The sequence below is a fragment of the Podarcis bocagei genome (genome assembly GCF_964188305.1).
Source record: "Podarcis bocagei genome assembly, chromosome: 10".
NCBI lineage: Eukaryota > Metazoa > Chordata > Lepidosauria > Squamata > Lacertidae > Podarcis > Podarcis bocagei.
Window position 1 is genome coordinate 10,187,085 of NC_138135.1, and position 12,853 is coordinate 10,199,937.

Consider the following 12,853-nt stretch of genomic DNA (forward strand, 5'->3'; position numbering starts at 1 on the left):
TTCAAGCAGACGGGCTGAAGTCAGATATAGTCGGTTAGGACCAATGCCTAAGCCAATACTCTTCATCACCTGTAATCAATAAAGTTGTGGCCTTATTTAGCCCATTAACCTTAATAATTTGTGTCATGTGTCATTATTTCCACTGGGGGGGGGGGGAGGGACTCGCCACGCAATGCTAAAATGGTCAACCTCAGGCAATTTTATTCTTGCAATTAGCTGCAGGAAGAGCCATAGCTCAGTGGCAGAGGGTTTGCCTTGCAAGCAGAAGGTCCCGGGTGTCATCCATGACATCTTCAGGTGGGACTGGGAAAGACGTATCCCTGAAACCCTGGACAGCTGCTGCCAGTCAGTGTAGACTTCACCCGCAAAGGCGCACTCTTCCATTCTCTCCCTAGACAGATAGAATAAGTCCTGTTTCTTCTTCCTCTTCCAGGAGACCACCACATTGTCCAGCTCCAGCTCAAATCCAAGGAAACAGGGATGACTTTTGCCAGCACCAGTTTCGTCTTCTACAATTGCAGCGTCCACAACTCGTAAGTTTGCGGTTTAACCACCAGTCCCTCTCCCCAACAAACTCTGGGAAGCGCAGCTCTTTCCGCACACCCTCTAACATTCCACCTCATCCTCCTCCCCGAGCTTGGCGGTGGCAGCACTGGCAAAGGAAATAGGGACATTCTGGGATCAAATCAGAAGCCAGGATGGCGTTCGTAATTCTGGGACTGTGCCTGGAAAATAGGGGCACTTGGAGGGTATGCTTTTGGGGGACTAGGGGTGTCTCCTAATAACGCTCAGCACCCATAACGAAACACGGCTCCCAGGATTCTTTGGGGAAATGATCCTGCTTTAAACGCATATCAGGTCGCGCCCCTCTTTGTACAAATGTAAGGCAAAGGTAAAGGGACCCCTGACCATTAGGTCTAGTCGTGGCCGACTCTGGGGTTGTGGCGCTCATCTTGCTTTATTGGCAAAGGGAGCTGGCATACAGCTTCCGGGTCATGTGGCCAGCATGACCAAGCCGCTTCTGGCGAACCAGAGCAGCACACGGAAACGCCGTTTACCTTCCCACCAGCGCGGTACCTATTTATCTACTTGCACTTTGACATGCTTTTGAAGTGCTAGGTTGGCAGGAGCAGGGACCGAGCAATGGGAATTCACCCCGTCGCGGGGATTCGAACCGCCAACCTTCTGATCAGCAAGCCCTAGGCTCTGTGGTTTAACCCACAGTGCAATTCACATGTGCTGGGAGATCTAGCATTCCCATGGCATGCACCCACCGTATCTTTAGCATCCCTTGCACCACCCTTTTCCGCGACTGGTGCTCTATCACAGACTTCCTCGCCCTCAAAGCATGCTCTAGCTGCACCAGGAAGAGATATTTGCATCAGTTTGGCAATTTGCAAGCAACGCCAAATCCTATTTCCCCGTCTCTGCCACTTTGACAAACAGCAGCGCAGGTGGAATTGGAAGGGGGGGGGAGAAGGGGGAGGCGGTTGGAAACCCGACTTCAGCTACCCAGAGATGCTGGCGTTTAAATATTTATGGCGTGTTTTGCTTTCCGACTTGACAAACTATAATACACTATCCATTTTTAATTTGATTTATCAGAGCAGGAGCTTGTTATCAATTTAAAGAACAGCCGAGTCTTCGGTGGATTGAAGCAGAGACAGATTTCACCAGCAGGAGAGGGAGGTGGAGTGTTTGCATGGGGGATACAGACAGAATAGGAATAACCCAGGGAGTTCCCCAGCCTTTTTCTTTCTTTCTTATTTTTTTACAAAAAGAAAAATGTGTACACAGCAATTATGAGATATTTGCTTTTATGTCTAGGCTTACAATTGCAGCGAGGAAGGGAAGTAGGGAGTTCATGCGACAAGGACAGGGCAGAAAGATTGTGGATGCTGGGGTCTGATCCTAGCATTGTCCTCGTTTCTGAGCCTCCGTCATGGCAAGGCTTCCTTTGAGGGTTAAAACACTGAAATTCTCAGCAATCCAGTTTTGATCCAATTGAGCTGCCGTTACATTGCAGGGGGTTGGACTAGATGTCCCGTGGGGTCCCTCCCAGTCCGAAAATTCTTTGAGAAATTTTGGCTGGATTCATCTGTTGTTTGCAATGTTTTAGAGCCTACAGCTATGCTATGTGACTCGGAAACTTCAAGTAATCTAGAATGAGGCAGCTAGACTAGGGACTGGGAGTGGCTGCCGAGACCATATAACACTGGTCTTGAAAGACCTGCATTGGCTCCCAGTACGTTTCCAGGCACAATTCAAAGTGTTGGTGCTGACCTTGAACACCCTAAACAGCCTCGGTCCTGTATAACTGAAGGAGCGTCTCCGTCCCCATCATTCAGCCTGGACACTGAGGTCCAGCTCCAAGGGCCTTCTGGCGGTTCCCTCCCTGCGAGAAGTGAGGTTACAGGAAACCAGGCAGAGGGCCTTCTCGGTGGTGGCACCCACCATGTGGAACACCCTCCCATCAGATGTCAAGGAAATAAACAACTATCTGACTTTTAGAAGAAGGCATCTCTGTATCGGGAAATTTTTAATGTCTGGTGTTTTACAGTTTTTTATATATATGCTGTAAACTACCCAACAGTTGCATAACATTACTCCTCAGTTAGATTGCTGAAATGCATTGTACGTGGGGCTGCCTTTGAAGATGGTTTGGAAGCTGCAGCTGCTGCAGAACTCAGCGACCAGATTATTGAATAGGGCAGGATGGTCTAAGCATAAAAAATAATAATAATATTGGCTACCACTTGGATTATTGGCTCAATTCAAAGTGCTGCTCTTAACCTTTAAAGACTTACTCAGCTCAGGACCCCAATATCTTGCAGTCCTCATCTGAAGCTCTTCTCTGTGTGCCTCCTCGGATGAGTTTCAAAGGGTAGGGACATGAGGATGGGGCCTTTTTGGTGGTGGCTCCCCATTCATGGAATGCTCCGCCCACAAAGGTGTGCCTGGCATCATCCTTGTCTGTGTCCAGGCTTGAGGCAGAAACATTTTTATTCTCCCAGCTTTCTGGTCCTCATTGAGGACAGAACTTAAGTATATTTGTGGCCTCTTCTGCTGCTCGTCTTTTCAACGGCATGGGTTAAGTGGGATCTGCCCCTTTTATGAGCCAGTGTGGTGTTGTGGTTAGACTGCAGACTAGGACCCGGGAAAGACCTGGGTTCGAATCTCTACTCACTCAGGAAGCTCACTGGGTCACCCTGGGCTAGACACTGCCACTCAGCCACCTTACCAACCTCACAGGGCTGTTGTGGGTATTTATGAGGTGGGGGAGAGCTTTGAGCTCCTTGGAGAAAAAGGTGGACGACATATATATATATATATATATATATATATATATATATATATATATATATATATATAAAATCATTTCAGTTTCCTCTTTTATTCTTGTTCTTATAATGGGCATTAATGTTTGTTTTAAGCCACTTTGAGTCACTTTTGTGAAAAAGCAGCAAATAAATATTCATGCTAATAATAAAATAATAAAATAATAAAATAATAAAATAATAAAATAATAAAATAATAAAATAATAAAATAATAAAATAATAAAATAATAAAATAATAAAATAATAAAATAATAATTTTCTTTGCTCCCCTCCGCATTGTGTGGTTGCTTTTCCTGTGCCTTCTTTAAATGTCCAGATCATATTTTGCATTTGAAGTCTATCAATTTCCTTTTCCTCTTTTCCCTTCTGCCCAGGTGCCTGTCCTGCGTGGAGAGCCCTTACCGGTGCCACTGGTGCAAATACCGCCATGTCTGTACTCATGAACCCCTCAACTGCCACTTCTTGGAAGGACGAGTCAAGGTTCCTGAGGTAGGAATGCCCTGTGGGATGTTTGCCAGGGTCCGCCATCTTGCCTTTAAGGGGAATGGGTGGGGAGGAAACATGGAGAGAGTTTTAGGAATGTGATTTGTTGGCTTCATATGAGAAAGTTCCAGGCTGGGGAGAGGGGTGGCCTTTTCTGTGGTAGCCCCTAAGTTGTGGAATTTTCTTCACATAAGGCTTGTCTGGCTTCTTCACTGCCCAGCTTCCAGGCCATCTGTTATGGATGCTTTAGCTGGGAAGGTTGGGGAAAACCCCAAAACAAATTGTGGAGGAGATACGGAGAGGAGAGAGTGGGACAAGTCTCATTGTGCAAGCAGAAGTCATTCCATCGTTATTTGGTGGAATACTGCCATTGTTCTTGAAGTGTAAGAAAGCTTTAAAGGTAAAGGTAAAGGGATCCCTGACCATTAGGTCCAGTCGTGACCGACTCTGGGGTTGTGGCACTCATCTCGCTTTATTGGCCGAGGGAGCCGGCGTACAGCTTCCTGGTTGTGGCCAGCATGACTAAGCCGCTTCTGGTGAACCAGAGCAGTGCACGGAAACGCTGTTTACCTTCCCACCGGAGTGGTACCTATTTATTTACTTGCACTTTGACGTGCTTTCGAACTGCTAGGTTGGCAGGAGAGGGACAGAGCAATGGGAGCTCACCCCATTGCAGGGATTCGAACCGCCGACCTTCTGATCGGCAAGTCCTAGGCTCTGTGGTTTAACCCACAGCACCACCCGCATTTCTGTAAAGAAAGCTTTACAGGTGCACCTCAAAAACAGTTCTTAGCATTATTTCTCAGACCTGGAGCAGATTTGGAGCATAGTGGTACAGCATCCCAAAGCCTCTTCTATATCCTATCTTCAATAACAGTTGCCCCCTAATGGACCAGTTGGAGACAAGTCTTTTTTTACAAAAGATCGGATTAGTCCATTTTCACTCATTCACCTGATTAATATCCAAATAGGCATCGCTCACACAAAGCGCAGACATTGGAAAGGCCTGTCCGCATCTTGTTCAAAACTTCAGCTTGGCAATAAAGCAAGAATATTTACGCCTCCGGCGTTGAGCTCAATCAAAACAGGCTGACAATATGGTGGGATGATTTGTAACTGGGATACTTCACTCTGACGTATAATTTCCCTTTGCGACGGAGGCTTGGGAGAATTGAGCCCTGCTGGTTTACAACACACTTGGCAACTCCGTCCTTTGTGGAATGAATTGTTGGAAAGGAAAGGTGGTGTTCGAGAGGACAAAGACAGAACCATGCTTAGGACTGGGATATTTATTAAGAAGCAGAGAAGAAGTGGAGCAATGGGTTGTTAATAGAGAGATCATGCCAACTTACGCATTCCCTAAGATTTGAAAGGGGAAAAAATGCAACAAAAAGCCTACATTCCTTCTTGTGGTTGTCAACGTATCAGAAGGCAAGGATGGCAGACCTGTGACCACACAGATGATGTTGGACCTCCATAAGAATGTCAGGAGAGCCTGTAGCGACCCATCTAGTCCAGCACCCGGTTCTCAAACTGGCCAATCAAACAGCTGTGGAAAACCAGCAAGCAGAATTCAAGTAAGAGTGCATGCTTAAACTATGGAACTCCCTGCCACTAGATGGCCACCAGGCTAGATGGCTTTAAGAGAGGATTGGACAGATTCTTGGAGGAGAGGCCTGTTGATGGCTGCTAGCAATGATGGCTAGGCTCTGTCTCCATGTTCAGAGGCAGCGATGCTTCAGAATATCGGTTGTGTGGCGAGTTCCCCGCCCCCCAGTGGAAATAAAGACACATAACACAATTATGAAGGTTAATGGGCTAAATAAGGCCACAACTTTATTGGTTACAGGTGATGAGCAGTATTGGCTTAGGCATTGGTCCTAACAGACTATATCCGGCTTCAGCCAGTCCTCTTGAAGTCCGGGAAGGGTTAACTACCAGTAGGGGGAGTCCTGCTGATGCACATCAACTAGGAACTCCCCTGGGGTGACTAAAAGGGGGCGTGCCTTAGGCCCTCACCTCCCCAGGCTTCGGACAGGGCCATGCCCCCCCCCAAATCCTTTATTGGATTACCCTTCGATATGCAGGGCAGGTGATGGCGCTTCCTCCCCTCTGCCAACTACAGAACAATACCATTGTCTAACCGCCAATACCAAGAAAGTTGTGACAATTTGCTACGAGGTAGGCGAAAACCAAGTGGCTGGTGCCAATTTGCCAAGTGGAAAGATTCCTACCAGGCCCCTCAACGGCGAACAACCAAGGTCCGTAGCAAGGTCAAGGAACGAAAACCTTAAAGGGCGGGAGGGTGGGAGAAACCGGAACAACTGGCAGGCAGGAAAAGAGGGAGATCCCCGGCCGCGCCTGTCTTAAATATGGCAGGCCACGCCCCCAGAGCCAGCTGATTGGCTGGCCAGGGGGTGATGCGGCTGGGGATTCCCCCAATCGCGCGGGGGATGGGGCCGTGCAGCCCGCAACCCCACCTCCTCTGCAGGGCGGAAGTGGCTTTACCGGAAACCCCGGGAGGGGAGAGTTGCTCTTGTGGTCGGATCCTGCGTACGGGTTTCCCATAGGCATTTCGTTGGCCACTGTGAGAACAGGATGCTGGAGTAGATGGGCCGTTGGCCTGATCCTGCAGGTTCTTCTCAAGTTCTTATATTCTGATTTGAATCATAGAATCATAGAGTTGGAAGAGACCACAAGGGCCATCGAGTCCAACCCCCTGCCAAGCAGGAAACACCATCAGAGCACTCCTGACATATGGTTGTCAAGCCTCTGCTTAAAGACCTCCAAAGGAGGAGACTCCACCACACTCCTTGGCAGCAAATTCCACTGTCAAACAGCTCTTACTGTCAGGAAGTTCTTCCTAATGTTTAGGTGGAATCTTCTTTCTTGGAGTTTGGATCCATTGCTCCGTGTCCGCTTCTCTGGAGCAGCAGAAAACAACCTTTCTCCCTCCTCTATGTGACATCCTTTTATATATTTGAACATGGCTATCATATCACCCCTTAACCTCCTCTTCTCCAGGCTAAACATGCCCAGCTCCCTTAGCCATTCCTCATAAGGCATCGTTTCCAGGCCTTTGACCATTTTGGTTGCCCTCCTCTGGACACGTTCCAGTTTGTCAGTGTCCTTCTTGAACTGTGGTGCCCAGAACTGGACACAGTACTCCAGGTGAGGTCTGACCAGAGCAGAATACAGTGGCACTATTACTTCCCTTGATCTAGATGCTATACTCCTATTGATGAGCCCAGATTTGGCCCTTGTGGCAGCGAGAAAGTCCTCTTTCTCCCACCGAAACCTCTCCCCTTGCTACTTTCAACGATTCCTTCCTGGCATCGCAACCCTCCTGTATCACTGGCGCCAGCCACATGCCATAAGCTAGCCCAGTTTGAATGGATGGGATGAAGAAGTGAGCCTCTGTTGCCTGCGTTTCTTTTGACGTGCGAGAGATGAACAGTATCTTGTTCAGGACTCTGAAAAGGATTTCAGCTTTGTATGAGTAGGAACCAAGTGGGTGGCGCAGGGCAGCAGCGGGAGATGGGGGGGCGGGTTGGCGGATTGCAATAAGGCGGGCGGTAAGCAGAGAATAAAAGCTTGGAATGTGTAAAAAGAGCAGCTCCAGATAACAAATCTGTTAGGTCCTGGGCTTAAAAGGTTCTTAATCATCTAATTACCTTGAAGGAGTTTTTCATCTTTTCGTGCGTAGCTGTTTTCATTCCACCCACCCGCCAAAACGAAAAGGGGAGGGAGAGGAGAAGAAGAAGAAGAAGAAGAAGAAGAAGAAGAAGAAGAAGAAGAAGAAGAAGAAGAAGAAGAAGAAGAAGAAGAAGAAATATCTTGTTTGCTGCAAGTATTTCATGCCAGCTCATTCATGCTTTGGGACACATAAAAGAATGAAGGCTTCAGATATTAATTCATCCCAGGGTTTGGCAGATCCCACGGCTGTGCCTTTCCCCCGGAACAGCTGCTGCATGTTAGCAGGCCTTTAAGAGACCCTTCAGGTTCAAACGCGCTGATTTCCTTTGTCCCTTTCCCTCCACTTAAGAAGCGAGATTTGCCGCCCCTCTTGGGTCTCCGGAATGGATGCTCTCCAGATGGAGAAAGAAGGGTTCGTAACAGGTGCGAGAGGAACGAGCCGGGGAGCAGGCCTTGGGCAGCCAAGCAGAGGTTGCCCTGCAAAGCTGCCCAGAGAGAGGAGAAAGACTAAAGAGCAATAGATAAATAAGAACGTCAGAAGAGCTTCCTGGATCAGGCCCATCCTGGGTGGGCCAACCGGGTGCCTCAATGGCAAACAGGATCTGAGCACAACAGCAGCACTCTCCAACATTTATCCAATGAATATAGGGACATCCTGGTTCATCATCAGCGTCATTTATTATCTATACACCACCCATTAATGTGGGAATGTTCAGGGATGCAGGAGAGGTTATATTGTCTGATAATAGCCTTTCCAACTTGTGTTAACAAGTTCACAATTTAGCAGAGTAACATTCCCCTTTTTAAACTCACAGCGGATGCGTTGGCTCAGGCTCGCTAAAGCCTCTATAATAGCGGTTCTGGTATTTCCCTCTTATTCCCTCATAAAAGATAAGACACGACACAGTCTTCTATAAAACTATGAAAAGAGTTTACTCACTCACATTCTGTTGACAATCGGATCCCAGAAGGCAGACTTAGCTTAGAAAAGTAACATATACAGTGGTGCCTCGCAAGACGAAATTAATTCGTTCCGCAAGTTTTTTCTTCTTGCGAGTTTTTCGTCTTGCGAAGCACGGTTTCCCATAGGAATGCATTGAAAATCAATCAATGTGTTCCTATGGAGACCGTCTGGGGACAGAGGCCTTCCCCTCTGTCCCCGGACCTGTTTTAAAGCAAGGGAAGGGGCAGCGGGGAGAATCGCTTCTCCCCGTTGCCGCCCCTTGGTTCAAAAGGGGTCCGGGGAGAGGGGGGAAGGCGAGGAGATTGCGGGGCTGGCAACGGGGAGAAGCGATCTTCTCCCCGCCGCCACTTGCTTCAATAGAGGTCTGGGGTGCAGGGGCAAGCTTCGTTTTGCGAAGCAAGCCCATAGGGAAATTCGTCTTGCGAAAAAACCTTTTGTCTTGCGAGTTTTTCGTCTCGCGAGGCGTTCGTCTTGCGGGGCACCACTGTATACCTAGAAACTATCTCATAAGAAGACAGTCCTTTGTCCTCTCTTGGCTGGAGGCAAGAGAGCATCTTTGGCTAAGCAGATGTTGCTTCTTCGATGCATGTAGTCAAAGAGACTACAACCGGCAAGTAGGACCCAAGCCCAATAGGACACCCCACTCCTGCGGTTTCCAGAAACGGGGGTTCAGAAGCGTAGCTTCGAGAAAAGGGTGCTAGGAGAAATGGACCATTGGCCTGATCGAGCAGGATCTTTATTGCAAAAGAAGAAGAAGACCTAGATCAGGGCTCAGCAAACTTACTGCACCTCGGGCCAGTGTCTCCAGCGCCGATTGCACTGTGGGCCGGCGGGTGGGGGAGCTCATGCCCATACGCATGCGCACACACGATTTCCGGTGCAGTTCCGGGTCGGTGGAGCACCGGAAATAGCTTGTGCACATGTGCACTGGCCTCCTCCGACCCAAATGTGCACCAGAAATAACACTTGTGCATGCAGAAATAATGCTTGCGCAAGCGCACAAGCTATTTCTGACGCTCCTCTGACCTGGGAGTGGGCAGCCGTGCAACGCAGCACCGGTAAGAGTGGGCGGCGGCGGAGGTTGCCGTGGGCTGGATAAACAAAGCCCTCAGGCCTTATCAGGCCCGCGGGCCTTAGTTTGGGGACCCCTGAGCTAGATCTTGGGTTGGAGAGTAAGAGGGGAGGGCATCCTCAGGCTTTTGCTCACAGATGCTTCTCGCCAGCACTAAAAAATAAACAAAGGAAATAAAACCGGTTTTATGGGGAGGAGTCCCTGACAGCCCCCTTAACTAGGATGGAGCCTGTCGGAGCCACCAGCAGTCCAATACTCAATTATTCTGTTGTTATCTACAGACGTTTATGCCTTCCATAAATCCCCCAGGCAGCACTTCTTTTCCTCAGTTACCTTTTAAGGTTATGGGCATTCTCCTTCTCCATTATTACTTCTGTGCCAATAAATATGTACGTCATCCATCAAGCTAATGGCGCCGTAAACTTTTAGGAAATGCAGATAAAATATATGGTGCGTTAAAGGATCCTCTGACCGGCTGGAGCCTCTGCTGGGCTGCTTCTGTTACCCAAGGGAAGGGTGTGACTTTGGAGGTGATGGCAGAGTTGGTAAGGGTGGAGGGAAAGAGAGAGAAAAAGAGAGAGAGATGTGGCGAGGCTGGACAAAAGATACAAAGGAAATTTACAGGGCTTGAAGCCCTCCCTGTGTTATCACTGACCTGATTCCTCTTTTATGGCCTAATAAGATCTCTTTAGTCCCCTTCCCCTGCTCCGTGGCATAAAATATAAATATGATTTTATGACCGTGGAAATTAGTAGTGTAATAATGTAAACACAGTGCGAGCTGTAAATCAGGAGCTATGCGCGGCGCATGGCATGCTTATTACCGCCTCTTGCTTTCCCCGGCACATTAGTTTGCAGCTTCTCGTGGCTTCTTTTCACAAGAAACAAAAACAAGCACAGGCAACGCCAGGATGCATTTGGACATTGTTGCTGTTGCTCGCAGTCAGAGACGCGTTGCTGTGTAAGGAAAAGGAACAAAACAACATCCGCCAAAAGAAATCACTACAAGCTAAGGGCTAAGCTAAGCGACCTCGCAGGATTGTTGTGGGCATGAAGGGAGGGGGGAAGAAACAGGTACGCCCCCCTTGAGCCCCTTGGAGGAAAAGGTGAGGTGATAAATGCAGTTAATATTGAGAACAGCTTAAATTCCTCACGTTGGCATCGTTCAGAGGGAAATCACTACACGACTGGTGCTGTTTTCTGCCATTTTGTGAGGACAGGACCCAAAGACTCTCATCGCCTTCCAAGCTCTACCTCTGGCAAATCCCTGCTGGTAGGTAATATAATAATAATAATTTATTATTTGTACCCCACCCATCTGGCTGGGTTTCCTCAGCCACTCTCCAACAAAGATTTAAAATATATCAGCGCCTACAGAGGTTTTGGTGGTGGTGCCCCTTTGGATTACAGTGGTACCTCGGGTTACAGATGCTTCAGGTTACAGACTCCGCTAACCCAGAAATAGTACCTCGGGTTAAGAACTTTGCTTCAGGATGAGAACCGAAATCGTGCTGCGGCAGCGGGAGGCCCCATTAGCTAAAGTGGTACCTCAGGTTAAGAACAGTTTCAGGTTAAGAACGGACCTCCAGAATGAATTAAGTTCTTAACCTGAGGTACCACTGTATTGCCATGCTGGTAGAGTCCCTCTCTGCTTGTGCAACGGCGTTTATGCCGCATCCTAAGCCCCTTAGCCAGCCTTTGGTCAGATTTAGGATAGTGGTCTGATCCTGGTTTGGTCCTAGTTCTGCCACTGCATGCATGTACAGCGGCAGAACCAGGGGCATAGGAAGGGGGGAGCAGACTGCCCCGGGTGTCATCCTTGAGGGAGGTGACAAAGTAGCACACCATGGGGGTCAGCACTTACCGCGGGGCCTGGCCTGCAGAGTGCCCGAGTCAGGCGCCTCTCCTGGGAGTGACGTGGTGGCTTGGGGCCTTAATGTCTGGCATTGTTTCGTTTTTAACATTCGGTTGGAAGCTGCCCAGAGTGGCTGGGGAAACCCAGCCAGATGGGTGGGATATAAATAAATTATTATTATTATTATTATTATTATTATTATTATTATTATTATTATTATTATTATTAACATATGCATGCAAATTGTGGGGTTTTGTTCAGTACATTTATACCCCCACCTTTCCTTCCAAGAGCTTGAGCTGTTGTGCAAATAATAATAATAATAATAATAATAATAATAATAATAATAATAATAATAATAATAATTTATTTATACCCCCACTCACCTGGCTGGGCTTCCCAATCTACTCTGGGCTGCTTCCAACAAAATATTAAAATACCATAAGTCTGATAGCTGTTTTTGTTTTGACATCTGGTGAGAGGGCGTTCCACAGGGTGGGTGCCACTACCGAGAAGGCCCTCTGCCTGGTTCCCTATAACCTCACCTGGCTTCTCGCAGTGAGGGAACCACCAGAAGGCCCTCAGCGCTGGACCTCAGTGTCCGGGCAGAACAATGGGGGTGGAGACGCTCCTTCACGTATACTGGACCTAGGCCATTTAGGGCTTTAAAGGAGTCTCAACATCCTCATGTTGTCCTCACAGCGACCCTGCGGGGGAAAGAGGGAGGTTAATGACTGAGAGACAGCAACTGGCCCCACAGCAGGCACACCAGCTCCTAGGGGGTAGAGGACTCTTTGACCACAGAAATATTTGCTGGCAGGAGGGTGGGCCCCCTCGATGTTGAGGGAGCAGAGGAGGCCAAACGCAGAGCGATTCAACGGCTGGTTCCTCCTGAGTGTGAGAGAGGGAGCTGTGCCACGCTGGGCTCCCCACTCAGCTTCCTCCCAATGATGCGCGTTGCCCGTTTGTGATGTCAAACACACGGCACTTACACAATGCATTGTACCTTAGAGACCAACAAACAAACTTAGTTGGTTTCTAAGGTGCTATTGGAAGGAACTTACCGTATTTTTCGCTCTATAAGACACACCAGACCACAAGACGCACCTGGTTTTTGGAGGAGGAAAACAAGAAAAAAATATTCTGAATCTCAGAAGCCAGAACAGCAAGAGGGATCGCTGCACAGTGAAAGCAGCAATCCCTCTTGCTGTTCTGGCTTCTGGGATAGCTGTGCAGCCTGCATTCGCTATATAAGATGCACACACATTTCCCCTTACTTTTTAGGAGGGAAAAAGTGAGTCTTATAGAGCAAAAAATACGGTATTTTATTTTGTTTTGACTATGGCAGACCAACACAGCTACCTACCTATATCTAGAACAATGAGTTGTGTGCATGACGCCATGTGTGCATACAGCGCATCAGCCCTCCCCCCATCTTGGTCGCA

General features: G+C 48.2%; 1 protein-coding gene across 4 annotated transcripts in view; it reads left to right on the forward strand.

The window, feature by feature from the left end:
• PLXNA4 (plexin A4) overlaps positions 1-12,853 on the forward strand; it is a 623,585-nt gene that overhangs the window by 467,826 nt on the left and 142,906 nt on the right. For all 4 annotated transcript variants that reach the window (XM_081209755.1, XM_081209758.1, XM_081209756.1 and 1 more), the window contains 2 exons: positions 434-533; positions 3,714-3,828. In XM_081209755.1, the coding sequence (XP_081065881.1) occupies positions 434-533; positions 3,714-3,828 (215 nt within the window). The remainder of the gene's footprint in view (positions 1-433; positions 534-3,713; positions 3,829-12,853) is intronic.